Source organism: Eschrichtius robustus, chromosome 1 (genome assembly GCF_028021215.1).
Source record: "Eschrichtius robustus isolate mEscRob2 chromosome 1, mEscRob2.pri, whole genome shotgun sequence".
Classification (NCBI taxonomy): Eukaryota; Metazoa; Chordata; class Mammalia; order Artiodactyla; family Eschrichtiidae; genus Eschrichtius; species Eschrichtius robustus.
Window position 1 is genome coordinate 135,681,111 of NC_090824.1, and position 24,684 is coordinate 135,705,794.

Here is a 24,684-nt window from a genome sequence, read left to right on the forward strand (position 1 = left end):
GAGCCCAGTTGCTCTGCGGCATGTGGGATCTTCCCGGACCAGGGCTCAAACCCATGTCCCCTGCATTGGCAGGCGGATTCTTAACCACTGCGCCACCAGGGAAGTCCCTATAATAGTATTTTAAAGTATTATAATAGCATTTTAAAGTACAAAAGATAAATACAAATTATAATAGTATTTTAAAGTATAAAAGATAAATATGAAAAAATTAGCCACCCAAAAAATAATAATCAACATAAAAGTATAATGGTAAAAAGCCTCTGGTTTGGGGGCTTCCCTGGTGGTGCAGTGGTTAAGAATCTGCCTGCCAATGCAGGGGACAAGGGTTCCAGCCCTGGTCCCGGAAGATCCCACATGCCGCGGAGCAACTAAGCACGGGTGCTACAACTACTGAGCTTGTGCTCTAGAGCCCGTGAGCCACAACTACTGAGCCTGTGTGTCACAACTCCTGAAGCCCGCGCGACTAGAGCCCGTGCTCTGCAACAAGAGAAGCCACCGCACCGCAAGTAAGAGTAGCCCCCACTCACTGCAACTAGAGAAAGCCCGCACAGCAACCAAGACACAACACAGCCAAAAATAAATAAATTAATTTAAAATATTAAAAAAAAAAAAAAAGCCTCTGGTTTATAATAGTACTTGTGCACACAAGCACCATCTCTTTCCCTGTCTCTCTCCCCCTGTAAGTCACTGGTCATACAAAAAAGATGATTTATCCTTGGTGTCTGCTACGTTTATATATACATATATACGTATACATTTTTTTAGCCTAGGAATATACGTCATAAGAAACATGGAAGACACATAATTTTAAAATCTTATTGAAAAACATAACAAAAGACTTTAAAAAAATCCATAAAACAAAACATAGCATTCCCGGACAGGAGAAGATGACGCTGTAAAGATGTCAATTCTCCTTAAATTATCAATTCATTATATCCAACTTAAATCCCAAAGTGTTTTATCTTCCAGAACTTGACTGAATGACTCTAACATTCATCTAATCAAAAGATGTTGATTTTTTAAAATATTTTCTCATCAGATTTATAATTTTGAATAAGTGGTTATCTCTGGGGAATGGCACTGGGGTGTGTGAGGGAGTGGTCAGAGACTTTTCCTTGAATTACTTTGTAATTGCTCTTATAATTTATTAAAACTAGTTATAAAGTTTGTTTTTAGTATGCATGTTATATATCAGTAAAAATTTAAATAAAAGCACATGAAAGTGCATGTAAAAGAATAAAAGTGCAAAAAGGTCAAAACAACTTTTAGAAATAAAGAATACAGGGAAGCTTGTTGTATAAGATATTAAACTTTATTATAAGGCTACAATAAATTAAAAAGTGAATATGTTGGTCTAGATGCCTAGATCAACAGAACAGGGAGTCCAGAAACAGACATACTTACCATATGGAAATTAAGTATAAGATAAAGGTGTTATCCCAAATGAGTAGGGAAATAAATGTATTAGTTAACAAATGTTGCCAGGACAGCTATTTGAAAACAAATTACTTTGTCCATAATATTATGCACCATATATAATATGATATATTATTAAATATACAACATGTAATATTGCATATTAAAACGATAATGAAAAATTAAGACAACATAGTAGTATGACAAAAGACACCATAAAGTTGAACAAATTATAAACTGCAAAAATGCTGGTAACACATACTTAATAATACTCTTAATATTCTTAATAACAAGTCTTGTAAATCGATGAGACAAACACTTCAATAGAAAATTGGGTAAGGACTTCCCTGGTGGCGCAGTGGTTAAAAATCCACCTGCCAATGCAGGGGACATGGGTTTGAGCCCTGCTCCGGGAAGATCCCACATGCTGCGGAGCAACTAAGCCTGTGCGCCACAACTACTGAGCCTGCACTTTAGAGCCCGTGTGCCAGAACTACTGAAGCCCACGCACCTACAGCCCATGTTCCGCAACAAGAGAAGCCACCGCAATGAGCAGCCCGCACACCACAACAAAGAGTAGCCCCCACTCGCCGCAACTAGAGAAAGCCCACGCACAGCAACAAAGACCCAACGCAGCCAAAAATAAATAAATAAATTTATTTAAAAAGAAAAGAAAAAAATGGGTAGAATTTATGAGAAGAAAAAAATTTTTAAGAAATACTTATTGATGTGAAACATGAAAATATGCTAAAGTTAATCACTAATAAGAAAACACCAAATAAAGACATGAGTTGATTAAAATCCAAATAATCAGTGATGATGAGACTCTGGTGAACAGGATGTTGATGGGAGTATAAATTTGAACTAAATTTTTAGTGGACTATTTGGCAATATTTATCAAAACTTTAAATATGCCTACATTTTGACCCTAAAAATCTGCTTATAGCAATTTATCCTGAAGAAATAATGGGTCAAATATACAAAAATGCATATAAAATGATGTTCATTGAAGCCTTTTTATAACAACACAAAAAAAATGGCAGGGGACACGGGTTCAATCCCTGGTCCAGGAAGATCCCACGTGCCGCGGAGTAACTAAGCCCATGCGCCACAACTACTGAGCCTGCGCTCTAGAGCCCACATGCCACAACTACCGAAGCCCGCAAGCCTAGAGCCTGTGCGCCGAAACAAGAGAAGCCATCATGGGAGGTTGGACTTGACATATATATACTAATATGTATAAAATAGATAACTAATAAGAACCTGCTGTATAAAAAATAAATTAAATAAAATTAAAAAAAAAAAAAACAGAGAAGCCACCACAATGAGAAGCCTGAGCTCTGCAAGGAAGAGTAGTCCCCCGTTCAATGCAACTAGAGAAAGCCCACGTGCAGCAACGAAGACCCAATGCAGCCAAAAATAAAATAAAATTAAAAAAAAAAAAAAGTAATTTACTAAGATGGGGAAAATCTACTCAGAGCAACTTAAGAAGTCAAAGATTATTTACACTTTTATTCCAGTGTCACATTTTGATCCAAATCCTCACCACAGTAACTACTGGAAATTAATTCATACTAAATAGAAATCTGGGGGACTTTTCCTGGTGGTCTACCAGTTAAGATTCCACGCTTCCACTGCAGGGGGCACAAGTTCTATCCCTGGTCTGGGAACTATGATCCCACAGGGTGGCCACAAAGTTTAAAATTTAAAAAAATTGTTAATTTAATAAATAAATAAATAAATAATTTAAAAAAGAAATCTTAAGTGTGAGACTGTGCATTAAACTTCTACTTACAACTTTCACGAGAATGAGGATGGTAGGGGACTATATTTAAAATTTTATCTGTTCCCAATGACAGAGCAGTAAGTCACTAAGGAAAACATGGTATGGATTTTAAGGCAACCAAACTTTTATTTCATTCTCTTTGAACTTATATAGCAAAACAACAACAAAACATCTATAGTAGTTTCATTATTTTGAACCAGATAAAGGAGGACACATTAACAGCAAAAGAACATTTGAAAAAAAAGATACTACAATGTTATTATTTAAAGGAGTTCAAACAACAAAAAAAAGGATGTTATTATTTTAGAACTTCTAAATTCAAAAAAAGAGCGAAGGGAGGTGGGATTCCCAGACTCCGTCTGGAGGAAGCGACACTGCACCCGCTCAGGCAGTCAGAGGGAAGGGGACGGGACCGGCGGGTGGGCGGGCAGACTCGCCCTCTCGGTGACTACGCCGATCAGGTGTGCCCTGCCTGGCCGCAGGTGCCCCTGGATGAGGCCGTCCCACGCACCCTGACCGGGTGTGGGTGCTCCGGCCGGGTGTCAGGCCTGTGCCTCTGAGGTAGGAGAGCCGAGTTCAGGACACTGGTCCACCAGCGACCTCCTGGCTCCACGTAATATCAAGCAGCGAAAGCTCTCCCAGAGATCTCCATCTCAACGCTAAGACCCAGCTCCACTCAACGATCAGCAAGCTATAGTGCTGGACACCCTATGCTAAACAACTAGCAGGACAGGAACACAACCCCACCCATTAGCAGAGAGGCTGCCTAAAATCATAATAAGGCCACAGACACCCCAAAACACACCACCAGACGTGGACGTGCCCACCAGAAAGACAAGATCCAGCCTCACCCACCAGAACACAGGCACCAGTCTCCTCCACCAGGAAGCCTACACAACCCACTGAACCAACCTTAGCCACTGGGGGCAGACACCAAAAACAACGGGAACTACAAACCTGCAGCCTGCGAAAAGGAGATCCCAAACACAGTAAGTTAAGCAAAATGAGAAGACAGAGAAACACACAGCAGATGAAGGAGCAAGTTAAAAACCCAACAGACCAAACAAATGAAGAGGAAATAGGCAGTCTACGTGAAAAACAATTCACAGTAATGATAGTAAAGATGATCCAAAATCCTGGAAATAGAATGGAGAAAATACAAGAAATGTTTAACAAGGACCTAAAAGAACTAAAGAGCAAACAAACAATGATGAACAACACAAGAAATGAAATTAAAAATACTCTAAAAGGAATCAATAGTAGAATAAATGAGGCAGAAGAACGGATAAGTGATCTGGAAGATAAAATAGTGGAAATAACTACCACAGAGCAGAATAAAGAAAAAAGAATGAAAAGAATTGAGGACAGTCTCAGAGACCTCTGGGACAACATTAAACGCACCAACATTCGAATTATAGGGATCCCAGAAGAAGAGGAGAAAAAGAAAGGGACTGAGAAAATATTTGAACAGATTATAGTTGAAAACTTCCCTAATATGGGAAAGGAAATAGTCAATCAAGCCCAGGAAGCGCAGAGAGTCCCATACAGGATAAATCCAAGGAGAAACACGCCAAGACACATATTAATCAAACTATCAAAAATTAAATGCAAAGAAAAAATATTAAAAGCAGCAAGAGAAAAACAACAAATAACACACAAGGGAATCCCCATTAGGTTAACAGCTGATCTTTCAGCAGGAACTCTGCAAGCCAGAAGGGAGTGGCAGGACATATTTAAAGTGATGAAAGGGAAAAACCTACAACCAAGATTACTCTACCCAGCAAGGATCTCATTCAGATTCGACAGAGAAGTTGAAACCTTTACAGACAAGCAAAAGCTAAGAGAATAAAGCACCACCAAACCAGCTTTACAACAAATGCTAAAGGAACTTCTCTAGGCAGGAAACACAAGAGAAGGAAAAGACCTACAATAATAAACCCAAAACAATTAAGAAAATGGTAATAGGAACATACATATTGAGAACTACCTTAAATGTAAACGGATTAAATGCTCCAACCAAAAGACACCGCCTGGCTGAATGGATACAAAAACAAGACCCGTATATATGCTGTCTACAAGAGACCCACTTCAGACCTAGGGACACATACAGACTGAAAGTGAGGGGATGGAAAAAGATATTCTATGCAAATGGAAATCAAAAGAAAGCTGGAGTAGCAATTCTCATATCAGACAAAAGAGACTTTAAAATAAAGACTACTACAAGAGACAAAGAAGGACACTACATAATGATCAAGGGATCAATCCAAGAAGAAGATATAAAATTGAAAATATTTATGCACCCAACATACGAGCACCTCAGTACATAAGGCAAATGCTAACAGCCATAAAAGGGGAAATCAACAGTAACACAATCATAGTAGGGGACTTTAACACCCCACTTTCACCAATGGACAGATCATCCAAAACGAAAATAAATAAGGAAACACAAGCTTTAAATGATACATTAAACAAGATGGACTTAATTGATATTTATAGGACATTCCATCCAAAAACAACACAATACACTTTCTTCTCAAGTGCTCATGGAACATTCTCCAGGATAGATCGTATCTTGGGTCACAAATCAAGTCCTGGTAAATTTAAGAAAACTGAAATCATATCAAGTATCTTTTCCGACCACAACTCTATGAGACTGGATATCAATTACAGGAAAAAATCTGTAAAAAATACAAACACCTGTAGGCTACACAGTACACTACTAAATAACCAAGAGATCACTGAAGAAATCAAAGAAGAAATAAAAAAATAACTAGAAACAAATGACAATGAAAACATGATGACCCAAAACCTATGGGATGCAGAAAAAGCAGATCTAAGAGGGAAGTTTATAGCAATACAAGAAACAAGGAACATCTCAAATAAACAACCTAACCTTACACCTAAAGCAATTAGAGAAAGAAGAACAAAAAAAAACCCCACAGTTAGCAGAAGGAAAAAAATCATAAAGATCAGAACAGAGATAAATGAAAAAGACATGAAGGAAGCAATAGCAAAGATCAAAACAACTAAAAGCTGGTTCTTTGAGAAGATAAACAAAATTGATAAACCATTAGCCAGACTCATCAAGAAAAAAGGGAGAAGACTCAAATCAATAGAATTAGAAATGAAAAAGGAGACATAACAACTGACACTGCAGAAATACAAAGGATCATGAGAGATTACTACAAGCAACTCTATGCCAATAAAATGGACAACCTGGAAGAAATGGACAAATTCTTAGAAAAGCACAACCTTCTGAGACTGAACCAGGAAGAAATAGAAAATATAAACAGACCAATCACAAGCACTGAAATTGAGACTGTGATTAAAAATCTTCCAACAAACAAAAGCCCAGGACCGGATGGCTTCACAGGCGAATTCTATCAAACATTTAGAGAAGAGCTAACACCTATCCTTCTCAAACTCTTCCAAAATATAGCAGAGGGAGGAACACTCCCAAACTCATTCTACGAGGCCACCATCACCCTGATACCAAAACCAAAGATGTCACAAAGAAAGAAAACTACAGGCCAATATCACTGATGATCATAGATGCAAACATCCTCAACAAAATACTAGCAAACAGAATCCAACAGCACATTAAAAGGATCATACACCATGATCAAGTGGGGTTTATCCCAGGAATGCAAGGATTCTTCAGTATACGCAAATCAATCAGTGTGATAAACCATATCAACAAATTGAAGGAGAAAAACCATATGATCGTCTCAATAGATGCAGAAAAAGCTTTTGACAAATTCAACACCCATTTATGATAAAAACCCTCCAGAAAGTAGGCATAGAGGGAACTTACCTCAACATAATAAAGGCCATATATGACAAACCCACAGCCAACATCGTTCTCAATGGTGAAAAACTGAAACCATTTCCTCTAAGATCAGGAATAAGACAAGGTTGTCCACTCTCACCACTATTATTCAACATAGTTTTGGAAGTTTTAGCCACAGCAATCAGAGAAGAAAAAGAAATAAAAGGAATCCAAATTGGAAAAGAAGAAGTAAAGCTGTCACTGTTTGCAGATGACATGATACTGTTCATAGAGAATCCTAAACATGCTACCAGAAAACTACTAGAGCTAATCAATGAATCTGGTAAAGTAGCAGGATACAAAATTAATGCACAGAAATCTCTTGCATTCCTATACACTAAGAACAAAAGGTCAGAAAGAGAAATTAAGGAAACACTCCCATTTACCATTGCAACAAAAAGAATAAAATACCTAGGAATAAACCTACCTAAGGAGACAAAAGACCTGTATGCAGAAAACTATAAGACACTGATGAAAGAAATTAAAAATGATACTAACAGACGGAGAGATGTACCATGTTCTTGGATTGGAAGAATCAACACTGTGAAAATAACTATACTACCCAAAGCAATCTACAGATTCAATGCAATCCCTATCAAACTACCAATGGCATTTTTCACAGAACTAGAACAAAAAATTTCACAATTTGTATGGAAACACAAAAGACCCCGAATAGCCAACACAATCTTGAGAAAGAAAAACGGAGCTGGAGGAATCAGGCTCCGTGACTTCAGACTATACTACAAAGCTACAGTAATCAAGACAATATGGTACTGGCACAAAAACAGAAATATAGATCAATGGAACAGGATAGAAAGCCCAGAGATAAACCCACGCACATATGGTCACCTTATTTTTGATAAAGGAGGCAAGAATATACAATGGAGAAAAGACAGCCTCTTCATGTAAAAGAATGAAATTAGAACACTCCCTAACACCATTCACAAAAATAAACTCAAAATGGATTAAAGACCTAAATGTAAGGCCAGACACTATAAAACTCTTAGAGGAAAACATAGGCAGAACACTCTATGACATAAATCATAGTAAGATCCTTTTTGACCCACCTCCTAGAGAAATGGAAATAAAAACAAAAATAAACAAATGGGACCTAATGAAACTTAAAAGCTTTTGCACAGGAAAGGAAACCATAAACAAGACAAAAAGACAACCCTCAGAATGGGAGAAAGTATTTGCAAATGAAGCAAGTGACAAAGGATTAATCTCCAAAATTTACAAGCAGTTCAATATCAAAAAAACAAACAACCCAATCCAAAAATGGGCAGAAGACCTAAATAGACACTTCTCCAAAGAAGATATACAGATTGCCAACAAACACATGAAAGGATGCTCAACATCACTAATCATTAGAGAAATGCAAATCAAAACTACAATGAGGTATCACCTCACACCAGTCAGAATGGCCATCAAAAAATCTACAAACAATAAACGCTGGAGAGGGTGTGGAGAAAAGGGAACCCTCTTGCACTGTTGGTGGGAATGTAAATTGATACAGCCACTATGGAGAACAGTATGGAGGTTCCTTAAGAAACCAAAAATAGAACTACCATACGACACAGCAATCCCATTACTGGGCATATACCCTGAGAAAACCATAATTCAAAAAGAGTCATGTACCACAATGTTCATTGCAGCTCTAGTTACAATAGCCAGGACATGGAAGCAACCTAAGTGTCCATCGACAGATGAATGGATAAAGAAGATGTGGCACATATATACAATGGAATATTAATTACTCAGCCATAAAAAGAAACGAAATTGAGTTATTTGTAGTGAGGTGGATGGACCTAAAGTCTGTCATACAGAGTGAAGTAAGTCAGAAAGAGAAAAACAAATACCGTATGCTAACACATATATATGGAATCCAAAAAAAAAAGGTTCTGAAAAACCTAGGGGCAGGACAGGAATAAAGATGCAGACATAGAGAATGGACTTGAGGACACAGGGAGGGGGAAGGGTAAGCTGGGACAAAGTGAGAGAGTGGCATGGACATACATACACTATCAAATGTAAAATAGATAGCTAGTGGAAAGCAGCCACATAGCTCAGCGAGATCAGCTTGGTGCCTTGTGACCACCTAGAGGGGTGGGATAGTGAGGGTGGGAGGGAGACGCAAGAGGGAGGAGATACAGGGATATATGTATATGTATAGCTGATTCACTTTGCTATAAAGCAGAAACTGACACACCACTATAAAGCAATTATACTCCAATAAAGATGTTAAAAAAAGAAAAAAAGAGAAAATTTATGGAATGCAGTACTGGGATGGCTGAAGGAAATAGATACTTGTATTTCTTGGTGACAAGGTAAATTTTTTTCCACTTTTATGGAGGGTAACCTAGTAATGTATAAGAGAGATTAAGAATATTCATAATCTTTAGCCAAATAATCCATGTCTTTCTAGAAATACTTTCCTAAAATAATTTAAAAGAAAAAGCTAAAATGATCATAATAGTATTATTTAAACCTGAAAACAATCTGAATAATACAGAAAGATGGTTAGATGATTAAACTGTCTATGATATATTAACTTACCAGGTTATTGTGACTCTGTTAAAACTGACAAGTAGAAAGTCTATGTTGTGGAAAGGAGGGACTATTTAGTATGCAAAACTGGAAAAAAAATAGCTATCCATATGGAAAAAAAAGTCAGATTCCTACATCTCATACCATACTCAAAAATCAACTCCAGATGGATTAAGGTCTTAAATGACAAAAACAAAATTTTTAATTTTTAGAAGAGAATAGCTTCTCAAAAAGTTAAACGTAGAACTACCACGTGATCCAACAATTCCACTTCTAGGCATATACACAAAAAGAACTGAAAGCAAGGACTGAAACAGATGCTGTAACACCAATGTTCATAGCACCATTATTCACAATAGCCAAAAAGTGGAAACAACCCAACTGTTTGACAGATGAATGGATTAACAACACGTGGTACATACAAACAATAAAATATTATTCAGCCTTAAAAAGGAATGAAATTCTGATACATGCTACAATATGGATGAATCTTAAAAATATTATGCTAAATGATCAGACACAAAGGACAAATGTTGCATGATTCCACTTCTATGAGGACCTAGAATAGGCAAATTCATAGCGACAGAAAGTAGAATAAAGGTTACCAGGGGCTGTGGGGCAGGGTGGGGATATACTGATTAATGGGCACAGAGTTTCTGTTTGGGATGACGAATAGTTTTGAAAATGGATAGTGGTGATGGGTTGCATTGTGAATGTACCTAATGCTACTGGATTGTACATTTAAAATGGTTAAAATGGTAAATTTTGTTATGTATATTTTACCACAATAAAAAAAATCACTAAAAACATTAATACACATGGTGGAATCAGTGGTACAGCAGTAAAATAAAATAAAATAGCTAATATATTTTCTCTGACTTTGGAATAGGGAAGGATTTACAATGGAAAACATATTAAGCAGAAAATAAAATACAGACTCATTTAACCATACTAAAACTAAGAACTTGTTAGTCAAAAGGACTTTATAAAAAGTGAAAAAACAAGCTATAAACTGAGACAGTATATGTATGTATATGTACACACACACACATACACACAGAGAAATAGACTAGTACAAAACTACATAAATGGATGATAGGAAAATGGGTAAAAGCCATAAACAGGCATTTTGCAGCAGAAGAAAACATATATGGCCAATAAATATATGAAGAGATACTTAATCTCACTAATAAGAGAGAGGTAAGTTATACCACAAGATACCATTTTATACCCACTCTATTGGGAAAAATTAAGAAGTATGACATTATCATGTATTGGAGAGGATGTGGAAATTTTACACATGGCAGGTGGGTACAACCACTTAGGAAAACAATTAAACACTATCTTATAAAACTGAATCTTCCCAGACCTTATGACCCAGTAATTCTATTCCTAGATGTATACTCTAGAGCATGCATTTTCTTTTCTTTTTTTTTTAAATATTTATTTATTTATTTTGGCTGCACCAGATCTTAGTTTTGGCATGCAGGATCCTTTGTTGCGGCATGTGGGTTCATAGTTGTGGCATGTGGGCTTCTTGGTTGCAGCATGCGCACTCTTAGTTGCGGTATGCATGCGGGATCTAGTTCCCCAACCAGGGATCGAACTCGGGCCCCCAGCAGTGGAAGTGCAGAGTCCTAACCACTGGACCACCAGGGAATTCCCTTAGAGCATGCATTTTCAATAGAGGTGATATCACCCCCAAGGGGGTGAAATTAGTTCTGAGGAGAGTGGGGAATGGGAAAAACAACCCAAACATACACACTCTTTTTGTGCATAAAGCATAGATATACATTCAGTACATCAAGATATATACATTAATACATTCAGTACATCAAGATATATATATTATATCTGTGGTATTAAAATTTCATTAGAAGGACAACAACTGGGGGTGGGGGGAGTCTAAAAAAGGCTCCTTAGTGAGGCAATAATGAAAAATGGGTGAGAAACACTGCCCTAGAGATATTCTTGCACACATGCACCAGAAGACATGTATAAAAATGTTCATAGCAGCACTTGTTCATAATAGCAAAAATCAGAAAACGACCCAAAGAGCCATCAAAAGAAGTGGATAAATAAACGGGTATATTCATCAATGGATGAGGAATTAAAAGGTATAAATCCTTCACCCATTAATAAAAAGGAATGAATCAAAGCTAAATGCCACAATAGGAATTTTAGTAATACAATCACAAGTGAAGTCCCAGAAAACAACATGCAGTATAATACTCTCTTTATATAATTTCTGTTGTAAAGCTGTAATAGTAAATAAACACTTCTAAACATCTAGTTCCACAGTACTCCCAAGTGAGGTCCTGGAACAAAGACTGCACAGACTCCTACAGGACTTCCCTGGTGGTCCAGTGGTTAAGACTCTGTGCTGCCAATGCAGGGGGCATGGGTTCAATACATGGTGGGGGAACTAAGATCCCACATGCCACACAGCTTGGCCAAAAAAAAAAAAAAAAAAAAAGACTACACAGACTCCTAGATCAATGTTTTTCCAACTGCAGGTTGTCACTCAGTGGGTCCTGAAATCAATTTAGTAAGTCATGACTAACATTTTTTAAATGTTATAGAACAGAATAATCAAAATGATTGTACAGAATAAAAGTAAAGCTTGTTTTGTGAAACTTTTTGTTTTATAAATATGTACACACACATACATACAGCTGTATGCTCGAATTCTGAAATCTAAACAGCTCTGAAAGCCACTAGTTTCTTTTGTAAGTTTGGTGCAAAAATTCATGGGACAGCAAAATCTGACCTGAAATCCCATAAGGTATTTATAACCTTTGTTCTTCTCCAAAGGTTATGATATGAATAATACATTTCATTGCAGAAATATTTGATATCAAAGTGACATACAGACCATGTTATCTTTTTTTTTTTTTTTTCCATGTTATCTTTTAAAGTTTAAAGTATTAAATAACATCTCTGGACCTAAGAGTTTGAGGTAAGAGATTAAGAACCTATCTATGTATATAACTTTACATGTATATGTATAGTTAGTGTACATATATTGATACTATTGTATACTAAGTTGCAATGTAAAACATATTTCTGACTAGATTGAGACAAAAAGTCTGCAAGTTACTGGTTAGGTGACATTTTTCATAAACAATGGCCATACCTAGCCTTCATTAATTCTTATTCTACAAAACTCCCGGAAAGAGACATCCCACCTTTATGACTCAGTATTCCTGTGTATTTTATTTTAATTCCTCCCACTTTACTTTTAAGACTGTTTCTTGTTCTGAGGAAGCAGATATTGGTCATCATTTACAGATGACCTTTAAACTGAACATAATGTCTGACGTTTACATCATTCCTAAATCTCATAAAGAATAGAAAAAATCACCCTAACCATTGAAGGGGGGGTTGAAAGGGCCATTTCACAGCCTTACCTTCAGCAAGTTTAGGACTTTCTTGCCAAGATCCAGCTCAAAGTTGGCATAATTAGAACCGCACATGTCATAGATAAACACCAGTCCATTCCTCTGAGTTTCAAAGCTGTAAAGCAACCATTGAATGAAAACATTTATAAGTAATAAGATGGATGAGGCAAATTGAAAACCTGGGTCAAAAACAAAGACACAGAGAGTGTGGGACACATCTGGGACTGAAATAATTGCCTTCCTGAACTGGCCTGAACTTTTGTAACTGGCCTTACAAAAAGAATTTATAATAAGAAGTATATATTTGGTCTTTGACCCTGTTTCCTGGCAAACTTCCTAAAACTTAGAATTTCCAGGAGAGCGAGGAAGGCATCCATTGCTATATTAATGAGGTGACTTTTAGAATGCCCTTAGATCATCTAAGGATGGGGCTGATTGCCAGAGGAACCAACCACGTGACTAGAAAGGGTTGGGACTTCCAGTCCCATCCCCCACACACACTCAGGAAGGGCAGTGGGGCTGGCGATTGAGCTCAGTCACCAATGGCCAATGATTTAATCAATCATGCCTTGTAATGAATGAAGCCTCCACAAAATGCCAAAAGGATGAGATTTGGAGAATTTCCAAGTTGATGAACACATGCAGGTGCAGGGAGTGTAGCTCTCTCAACGAGGGAATGGAAGCTCCATGCCCCTTTCCCCATACCTTGCCCTCTATGCATCTCTTCCATCTGGCTGTTCGTGAGTTATACCCTCTTATAATAAATTGGTTATCTATTAAGTACAACATTTGAGTCTGTGAACCGTTCTAGCAAATTAATCGAACCCAAGGAGGGGGCGTTGGAACCTCTGATCTATGGTCAGAAGCAGAGGTGACAACCTGGACTTGCCACTGGCATCTGAAGGAGGCAGGGGACAGTCTTTTAGGACTGAACCTTTAACCCGTGTGATCTGAGGCTATCTCCAGGTACATAGTGTCAGAGTTGAAATGAAATGCAGAACACCCAGTTCATGGGGGAGAATTGCTTGGTGGTATGGAGGGAATACCCCACATGTTGGAATTGGAATTATACTTATTGATGCATATTTATCCAGATTCATCAAGTACCAAACTCACAGGCTGAGAATGTTCCAGAGCATCTAGGTTATCAAAATTTGAACTGTTTCCTCCTATATCTCTGAATCTGCCTATCCAAATTCTATACCATTCTATGTTCAACTCAAAAGTTTCCTCTTCCGTGAAGGTGTCCCTGATAATTGTCACCAAATGTACTACCATCCTTCACCCCCTTGAAGCCCCATAAATCTTTCTGTGGATTTTTCTTGTGGCTCTTAATGTACTCCCACTTTGTGTAGCCATCTGAGTCTCTTCTAGAGGGCCAAAACAAAAGTTTACCTCATAACCCTCAACAGTCCCCAGCACAGTCCTTGCAAACAGATACATAATAAATGGTCACAGATTTGTAATTCAGTGGGCTAGAAGCCCATCACTAAAAAAATACTTTAGGCCCATAGAAAACTGTAAAGCAAAATTCTAAGCTCAGTGATGGTGTATTTGTCTCTTATGACTTTAATGGAGGAAGAGAATAAACCCACAAATGGTCTTTGGAAGGTATGTTAAAAAGTAGATTAAGAGGTAGTGAGCCTATTACCAGATTGAGGTTAGGAACATGTGAAGATACAAAAAGTATTACTCAGTCCCATCTCCTTAATTCCTAAAGATTTCTCAAAGCTGCACTCTTCCACGAAGCCTCATCCTTACCTGCTTCTGATCTGCACACCTAAATGGTTGTTCAGAATAAATTATTTGATTGGACTACTCACTGATGATAGCAACAGTTTCCACATTTATTTACAATTGAGAAAACTTTTTGACACAAAACACATTCTTGAAATCAGAAGTCTCAATGTTATTTTGTATCCTTATTTTTTTTTGCATCACCTCCTGGAAGCCTCCGTATCTTCATCCTTCCAACAGAATACAAGGCAGAAGCACCTACCCATGAAGCAGCATTTCAAAAACCTCTGAAGTAGGGCTTCCCTGGTGGCACAGTGGTTAAGAATCCGCCTGCCAATGCAGAGGACAAGGGTTCAAGCCCTGATCCGGGAAGTTCCCACATGCCGCAGAGCAACGAAGCCCGTGCGCCACAACTACTGAGCCTGCGCTCTAGAGCCCGCGAGCCACAACTACAGACGCCCGCGTGCCTAGAGTACGTGCTCCGCAACAAGAGAAGCCAACGAAATGAGAAGCCCATGCACCGCAACGAAGAGTAGCCACCGCTCTCCGCAACTAGAGAAAGCATGCACGCAGCAAGGAAGACCCAACGCAGCCAAAAGTAAATTAAATAAATTAATTAATTTTTAAAAAAAATCTCTGAAGTAGACCCAAGTTTCTCCAGCAGGCTCAATTTCAAATGGCCCTTAACATGATAAAGTGAGTGCTAAATCTTGTCTCCTTTTTTCATGACCCCAGAGAGACTGATTCACCAAGATCAAAGATTCTGTTCAATGAGTGGCACATTGAGTAGACTATCCAGATCTAGAGACTTCCCTTTTCTCCACAAGCTCAACAGGGGCCAAACTCAAAGAATTACAGGTTTTCCCCTCACAGCTCCAGCCTGTGGCAGGATACTAAAACAAAGAGAAGTCAGTGCCAGGGGAAATAGAATTTAATAAAAAGAAGCCATGGTGCATAATGATGCAGGTTCTATATTCCTAGACCTGAAATTGCTCATCCTTTGAAGGCACATGAAATAAATACAAATGCAATAGCATTTTCACTTTTCTGGGTACAGAAGATGAGGTATACAATAATAGCGCTAGTTCCCTACCAAGAATAATTGCTTCCCTACCCTATTGAGTTTGATTCCTGAGCTAGGATGTTACTGGGAACACCAAGAAGATTACCACAGTCCCTGACATTTGTTTCAAAATAATCTAGGGTAAAGGGATGGGTGAGGGGCTATCAATGAAACAAGATTGGTTACAGATCACTTTGAAGAAGATGAATGAAAGGCATGTGAAAGTTGATGACACCACTTCCTCTCCACCATGGAGATTTGGGAATTTCCCATTATATAATGTTGAAAAGAAGGTTCCCTGCCCTCCTGGAGCTTACCATCTAGCGGTAGATGAAAAAAACATCAGTATAAGATAAATGACATCGTAAGGCCATGTATAATTAGATACGAAATGATTGGTATTAGTAATAACTGCGATTAAAGTCAGAGTAAAAAGAATTTTATGACAAGTTGGAGTGGTGAGGGAACCAGTCACAGAAGTTGGGCCTTAAAGAAAGGGGACGATTTAGTGAAGAGGAAGGGTTTCCTCCTCTTCCATTCTGGTTCACGGTAACAAAGGAAAACAAGAATTTCTACTCACTAGTGAGAATATTTCATTCGGAAAAAAAAGGGTTCACATTTACTTACCTTACATGCACCCTCTGAATAATGAGGAGTCACTGAGGGTTTTTAAGAAAGGGATGGACATCATGAGAACAAAGTTTTAATTACATTTACCTGTGTGGTATTCCTATGGGATTCAATACTCACACTGGAAAAAGCAAGCTTTGGCCACTGTCATGCCTACACGAGAGCTCCAACTCTCTAAGCTGCTCAAAGAGGAAGCCAATGCTAAATTTTCTGGTAAAAGAGCCTTCCATTCATTCCCCTGAGCTAAAGAAACATTTCAAAGGGAACTATACTCTAGAAATTATGCCTGAAGACCAAGCATAAGAAAGAAGAACTGAGAAATTCCACATTTCTGACTGGCTGCTGACCGCTGGTCCTCTCTCCTTAGTAACTTCTCTTTTTCAGAATAATGCTGTGTGTGTGGTTTGGATGTATCTCCCACTGAACACCACCAGCAGAAGCTAAGTATATGAAAGTATTAACATTAACAAGGCAGCAACAAGTGAACTAGACAGAGAGCCCCGCTTCAGACAATCCTTTGGCTATTCCCATCCTCTAAGTCCAGAAGTATGACTGAAGTGCACAGTTGTCTCTCACTATCTCTGGTCTCAGCCCTCGATATGTCACATCTAACCAGGAGGACCAGCCAATGACATTGAGAGCAATAACAAACTGTAAATGGCAAGCACCAGGAAAAAAAGAAAGTAAAAGAGAAAGACAACATAGTAGGGTGCAAATAGCTCTGACCAAGAGTGAAGAAACCAGGACCTTAGACCTAGCTGGATCAATATGTGATGACTGTAAAAGAGCCACAAAACTTCTTGGGGCTTCAGTTTCTTTGTCTATAGAACAGTGATAATACTATTTACATAAGAGCAGGGAGGGAGACACAACCTGAGCTGGTTCTTTTGGCTTATGCACCTATTTATAAAAATGATTTTGCTTAACTTATACTCTTGGACTCCTCTCTCCTGAATGTTGAGTCTCAAAATCCTCTGCATTATTCCTATTTTACAGACAAAGAAACTGAGGCCCCACAGGGTCTTCAACATCAGGGGAGAATGATCGGAAAGAACCAGCACAGGTCATTTCACCTTCACTCCCTTTCAATATGTCATTCTCAATACACTAAGAATTGCTAGTTAACTAGCTTTCTCAGCTTCTGTTACCCTGAAATACAGCCAAGCAGGTAAAGATGCAGAATACCCATCATCGGCATAGTACCTGGAAACATGCCAAGCCCTAAAGACATGGAATGTTTTCCATTCATAGCACTGCCCAGGGCACATCCTAGGAGCATAGTGAATGCACTGCTGAGTTTAATCAAATCAAACAGTGTCACTTTCCCATCTGGATGTAGAACACCCAAAAGATAATTTCCATGCTCACCTATCCACAGCTCTGTCTAGCAAGTAAAACAGAGCCTGAAGTACCACATGTTGGACTGACTTGTGGGGATGATGTAATCTGGCAGTGAAGAGGGCAATGGAGGCTCCTGTTGGGTCCCGAACATTCTAGAGCAAACAAAACAAGAAATATTTAGAAATCAAATGGAAAATCACAGAAATCACGAAGTCCTCTTATATCCTGCACAAAGGTCTGTTATGAAGAGAATAGATGCCGATAATACTTCTCTGACTTGCATCAATTGCTCCAGAAAAGGAAGAAAGCTTTTTATCATCCCATGTCTGATTCTCAGCACCCCCTGGATCATATTCCTGTGGTAGGAAAAAACCACATTCTCTCAACTCTTCAATTACAGAGAAATTAAACAATGGTCTACACTGGCTGCCTAGCTAATTTTCCCAGGCAGGATAGCAAAGAAATAAGCAACAGGAGAAATCCATAGAATACAACCATGGTTTCTATGCTCTGCCTTAAAAGTACTGCTGGATACTTACTGGAAAGTTGGTGGTCTCTAAGTGGAGAGAGCTTGCATTAAATAAGGAAGGATGGGCCTCTGACACATTGTATACCCATCCCAAAGGCCTTGACTAACCTTAATGGACCAGTGAAGAAGCTTTTCTAAATGTACTGTACAATTGATTTTCAATTATTTCAATTATTACTAGAATAATTTTATGCCAAACTTCACATCTGCTCTCCACTGTTGAGACTCTCTGATTCAGGATAAGATATCTAGGAACAAAGTCCAAAGAGAACAGCTACAGAAGGAAATAACAAGATACTACAAGAGGGGTTCATTAATACTCACTAAGATGGTGAATTTTCCACTGAGGATCTCAGAACGGAGAGGTTCCTCATGAGGTTTCAGCTTCACAATGCCCTCCTTCCTTCGTGTTTCCTGAAAATAAAAAAAGCAAGATGAATTAATATAAAAATACTGTACACCCATGACAGCTTTATGTAACCACCAAATCTCAGAGATAAGGGATTTTAGAAATCAGCTTACTGAATCATGAATTCCTTTGTAACCCCCCTCTAGGCCAACTGAGTGTTGTCAGAATTCTTGTCCAATGCCAGCTTATCAGCCCCTTTGGGCTTAGGATTTTTTCTTTGAATCAGTGAGAATCCTAACCCTGAAGACCAACCACTATATATCAATCATTACAGCGCAAGGTCAAAGTTCTTAAACATGCAGCAGCACTGATATTAAAATATGCACCCAAAACTGTCTGGAAACAGATATCCTAACACATCCTCCAGGCTTAGGCCTCTCCTGTCTTAAATAGGAGCCATCCCTCCCCTCAATATACTCGCCAACAACAGCTACCATGACCTCATTTTAATTCATCTTCACAGCCAGATTCTTTAAACTCATCCTCAGTTCCCTCACACTCATTCCACTGCACTCTCGTTTCCTCCCAATCTAACTATACCACCCAGAGCTCCTGCTCCAATGACCAGGACCTTCCAGTCACTGAATCCAATGGGCATTTTCAGTCCTCCTTTTACGTGACAAGGTTGACCACTCACATTCTCTTTTTCCTGAGACATTCTCTATTTTTGATTAAAAAAAAAAAAATACTCTCTTGGCTTTTCTATTTCTTCAGCTACTCCTTCTAAGTCTCTTGTGGGCTTTTTTTCATTCATTTGTTCACTCATTTCACTCACTGACTCATTCATTCATTCTGACAGTATTTGTCGAGCAACTATTATGTGCCAGGCACTCAGCTAAGTGCTAAGAACACTCTGGTGAATAAAACAAACTAGGTCTTTGTTTATATTCTTCCCCAATTCATCCCTAAAATCAAATTCAAATGCCTTCAGAGGCAAGGCAGCAAGTGAAGACAGTATGAGTGCTGGAATCACAGGAGAGTGCATGCCTTACATAAAGCATTCAAACTTAACTTTAAAAAACAACACTGGACCAAAGAAAGCAAAAAGTCTGAAATGAGGTTCTGCCCTACACATCTCCCTATTCCTCACACTCTCCCAGGATGACCTCACCCATTATCATGGCTCCAATATTCACCTCCAATATTCTACTTTGGTCACTCTGAAATCTCTACTTCCAGTCCAGCCTTCTTTTCCAAACCCTAGAGTCACATCCCAACTGCTTAGAGGACATGTCTATTTGGATATCCCATTGGCACTTCAACCTTAACGTGGCCAAACTGAACTCATGACCTACTCTCTCCACGTACCTGTATCCATTCAGTGTCTCCTAATTAGTGAATGCCACCACCATTTACCACCCTGCCACCCAAGTCAGAGACCTGGAATTCTCCACTTCCCTTTCCTCACGCCAGTTTAATAAGCAACTCTGTCCTATCAATTTTACTCCTAGAATCTGCCCACTTTTTCTCTATCTCTCCTGACACTACGTTTAATGACACCACAATCACCTCTCTCCTAGTAAGTACAACAGCCTTCTAATTGGTCTGTCTCCAGTATAGCCCTTCTGGTCCATCCTCTAAATCACAGTGAAAATAATCTTTCAGAAAGCAAATCTGATCAAGGCATTCTGTTGTTTATACCTTCAATGAATTTCTCTGCCCTTAAGAAAAAGCAGATACTCTCTGATCTGGCCTTGTTTACCTGCTGCTCTATCTCCTGCCATGCCCCCCACTTGCACTCAGCATTTCTGCTCAGCTCAATTTCTCTCTTGCCACTAGGCATCTGAACTTGCTGTTCTCTCTGCCATACTCCCCTACTGTCTGATTCCTACTCATTCTTCTACTCTTAATTTAGAAGTCATTTCCTTCAGGAAAGCTTCCTTGACCCTCTTAATTAAATGTGCTTTCCACAGAACCCAGTACTGTCCTATCATAACATTTCTATAATTGTTTATTTACTCTCTTTCTAAATAGTCATCTCTGCACCGGGAACACAGTAGATATACAATAAATATCTGTTGAATAAATGAAAGAATATTAAACAAGATGACCCACAAAATGGGCGTAAGTGAGCTTTAAACTCTTAAACTAATCCTACTGCCTCTTATCTCACTCTCCTTTTTTTTTTTTTTTTTTTTTAATTTATTTAGGGAGCTTCTGAATATCTTCAGAAGGATTTTCTCACTCCAAGGTAGGGCTCTTAGATGCCGATCCACTTTTTTTTAATGGGAGTCAGGAGAACCACTGTTTGTGTAGACTGTGGCAGAAACAACAGCAACACAGAGAGTCCAGGTGCCACATGGCAGGTCCATCCCTGAGGTACATACTCTGTAGGAGTGAAACAACTCTATGGCACGGAGCACATCAAACTTCCGGGCCATGAGGAACTTGACGGCCACATTCCAAGAGAGGGGGGAAACGTTGTACTGAACTGTCCACTTGTTAATCTCTTCAAGAAACTGCTTGGTGGCCTGTTTGACAAAGAAAGTAAAGGATAGTTATTAGAGAATATATTTACAGAAACAAAAAAATAAGCAAGACAAAAAATATACTTTCCCCAAGCAAGTTTGAACCCAAAGTTTACTAGAGGGAGCAGGGAAAACAAAAGTTGGAAACAGATCTGAAACCAGAAATTGTTAAAATTCATACAACTCAATGAGGCCAGAAGCCAGAGGCAGGTCCAGAGAGCAGGGCTTAGCACAGGGATGTATGAAGAAATAATGAGGGGAAGATCAAGGCTCCCAAATATGATGCAAATTACTGGCCCCAAAGCAAAAAAAAAAAAACCCAGCAGAGTTTGTTTCTTGTTGTTGTTTTTTTTAAGGCTAAAAAAAAAAAGTGGATGGGCCCTCTGAAGGGTTATTGCATAACGCACAGTGTAGTATAGCAGTCTTAGCTGCTGTTTTGGTCCCCTAAGCCAGTCACACAAAGTAAAACAATCAGAAAATGGTTTTAGTTTTGGAATTAGCAATACTGTTGAGAGCAGCAAAATGATTAGAAGAATTTAACAAATGTAAAGGCCAACTGCTCTTTGCACTGACTGACCCCACAGGACCTCTTTGTGCTTCATGTGGCAGCCCCCAAAACTGGACACTAGTGCCCAGAGGGTCATTAACAGCGTCTCTGGATAGTGGTTTGGGAAAGGGGTGTGGGGGTAGAGAACCTACTATTGGGGGAGGAGTGGGAATTTTCATTTTCACTGTTTAATCCCAAGCTGACAAGATGCCTATTTCCATAATTATTCCTATCTCTCGATTAATCCATGCTCTTTTATCCTCTCTCACCCTATTTCTCCTTACATTTTAACCAGTCTCCGCTCTAGCCAAACCACCCTTCTGTTTCTTCATTTTAGAATAGGATTTACATCAGGATTTTTTTGCATGCATTTTCTAAATTGTTAAACGTTTTCTGCATGGCTATTTGTTCCTTTCCAATCAGAAACGTTTCTCACATATTGGTCCAAAATGTGATCAACTTGATGAGAATTCTGAAATTTAATTGATCAACCAACCAAGGTGTATTAAGATGTATTTATTAAACTATTGTGGGGACTTCCCTGGTGGTCCAGTCAGTAAGACTCTGCGTTCCCAATGCCGCAATGAAGATCCTGCCTGATGCAATGAAGATCCGGCGCAGCCAAAATAAATAAATAAATAAATATTTAAAAAAAAAAACCAAACTATTGTGTATTTAACTATTTGTTAATATCTGTGCTACATACAAGGAATACAAAAATGAGGTTTGTTTCAAGACGTGTAAGACCAACCTACTATGTGACCGTGGTCTCTACTTTTTCTTTACTTTTAAAAAATATTTGTTTATTTATTTATTTTGGCTGCGCCGGGTCTTAGTTGCAGTACGTGGGATCTTCTTTTGTTGCGGTATGTGGGATCTTCTTTTAGTTGTGGCATGCGGGCTTCTTAGTTGCAGCATGCGAACTCTTAGTTGTGGCATGCGAACTCTTAGTTGCGGCATGCATGCGGGATCTAGTTCCCCGACCAGGGATTGAACCCAGGCCCCCTGCATTGGGAGCGGGGAGTCTTACCCACTGAACCACCAGGGAAGTCCCGGTCTCTAAGTTTTCAATTCAAAAACAGGGGAGAGGACTTCCCTGGTGGTCCACTGGTTAAGACTCCACGTTTCCACTGCAGGGGGCACGGGTTTGATCCCTGGTCAGGGAAGTTCCACATGCCACATGGTGTGGCCAAAAAAAAAAAAAAAACAGGGGAGAAAGGGTAACAGGAATGACCTACTTCAGAGTCTTGGCAACAAGTCCTACCTTGCAAATACAATCCAAATTGCTACATACGTGTTTAAATAACTAACAAACTAGAGTCCCAGGAGAGTCAGCAATACCTCATAACAGGGCACCTGATTCATTCCCCCAATTTCTAGGAAAGGATAAAGGCACTTTACAAACCAGGGTAAAATCTAAGAGGCCTGGGGCTGCACCTGAGCTTTAGAACCCTCCAACTGAGGCAATATACCTCACATCAACTGGAAAAGGAGAGAACCAGCAAAACTAATCAGGCAAAGTGCATAAAGAGAGCCAAGAAATAAAGGCTATGAAGAAAAGCTTTCAGACGATCACTTTGGCCCAGAACCAGTTAAAGTCAGACCAGAGAAATGAGTCCCAGAGAAGACAACAGGACAAACTTAGAATGCTCCACCAGAAAACAGTTGGAGTTGCCTCTGTGGGGTGAGTGGCCAGCATCAGAATGAGGAAAGACGGAAGGGAAAAGAAGCCGGCACAGAAAGATCCCAGAAACAAAACTGCGGCAAGTCCGGAAGGTCCCAGGAGATTTTGTAAAGGCTGTTTGTTTAATTAACATATCATCTTCTCAAGCCAGCTCTCTCCTGGGCATCTCTGAAGCTGCCTGTAGAATAAAACACCAGAATAACAGAATATCTTTTTCCCCTTTTTCTAATAAAAACAATCAACAGACAAAACAATATGCAGGTGGGAGGGGGAAATATAGTTAAATGACCAGGAGGTGATATGAAGTCCAACTATTAAGATGATTTTTCATTTCTCATAAATAAGCCACACCCCAATAAGAGACACACAGGTTTCACACACTTCCTTCCAGGTACATATTGGCTTCCTTCTTATTAAACTCAGTTCCTTCAAGGTTCTTAATGTCCTATAGCTCCCAAGAGCTGCTGCCTTGAGCTGACCTCTGTCCCCCGCTGGTCAGGATGTTGTTCTTGGCTTTAAGCATGGGAACAATTCCTCCAGATTTGGCAGGACTAGGCCTTGCATGAAGAGAGTCCAGTGTACTATAAACAGTGATGTGATATTTACAGATACAAATACACTCATACACTGCCTGCTATGTTCAGCCTCATTCTCTCTCTCCTGCATGCCCATTCCTCTGGTCAAAGAGATGAACCTCTTAGACAAGCTAGAAAGATGGTCTCATCTTCCACAGCCCCTCTCTAAACAGTTCATCAGGTCCCTCCCTCCGTCTACACAAGGGTTTGGCACAGCCACGAAGTACAGACCAATTTGTGGTTCTGTTTGTTACCAGAAAAACAAGCCCCAGATATTTTAATGAGCGGTACACTCTTCAGAAGGGATCACTGAAATTCCTGAAATTAATATTCAGTGTATTTCCTGGTGAAAGAAAGAATGGGCCAAAAGGTTAAGTCACAGCTTACAAAATACTTCAGATCAAGGTGAATGATTTGAAGCTACCTAAGCTTATGAGTAATCACAAGTTGTTCACACCTGGCAGCAAAGGAGTGGTCACAGTACAAACAGCTTTGGTCTTCCTTTGGGAAAAGGTCTGAACTGATGTACAGAAAAACCAACATTATCACTTACAACCCTCCTCAACCAGCTTGTTAGGTATGGGTAAGATTTGTTACAGCATAGTCAAAGCTTACTGTAATTACATACTTCTCCCACAATCATGTTTAAATTGATAAAAACAAGTTTCTTGACTATGAAACCAGAGAACCACTATAAAATGGCTGAGAAATCTGTCAGTTAA

The 24,684-nt window shown here is 39.1% G+C and overlaps 1 protein-coding gene across 2 annotated transcripts in view; it reads right to left on the minus strand.

Annotated features, from left to right (window-relative positions):
• The window catches only part of PTPN9 (protein tyrosine phosphatase non-receptor type 9), a 79,727-nt gene that overhangs the window by 23,640 nt on the left and 31,403 nt on the right, over positions 1–24,684 (minus strand). For both annotated transcript variants that reach the window (XM_068556056.1, XM_068556052.1), the window contains exons 2-5: positions 21,016–21,159; positions 18,604–18,693; positions 17,778–17,902; positions 12,989–13,094 (exon numbers count right to left, since the gene is read on the minus strand). In XM_068556056.1, coding sequence (XP_068412157.1) covers positions 12,989–13,094; positions 17,778–17,902; positions 18,604–18,693; positions 21,016–21,159 — 465 coding nt within the window. The remainder of the gene's footprint in view (positions 1–12,988; positions 13,095–17,777; positions 17,903–18,603; positions 18,694–21,015; positions 21,160–24,684) is intronic.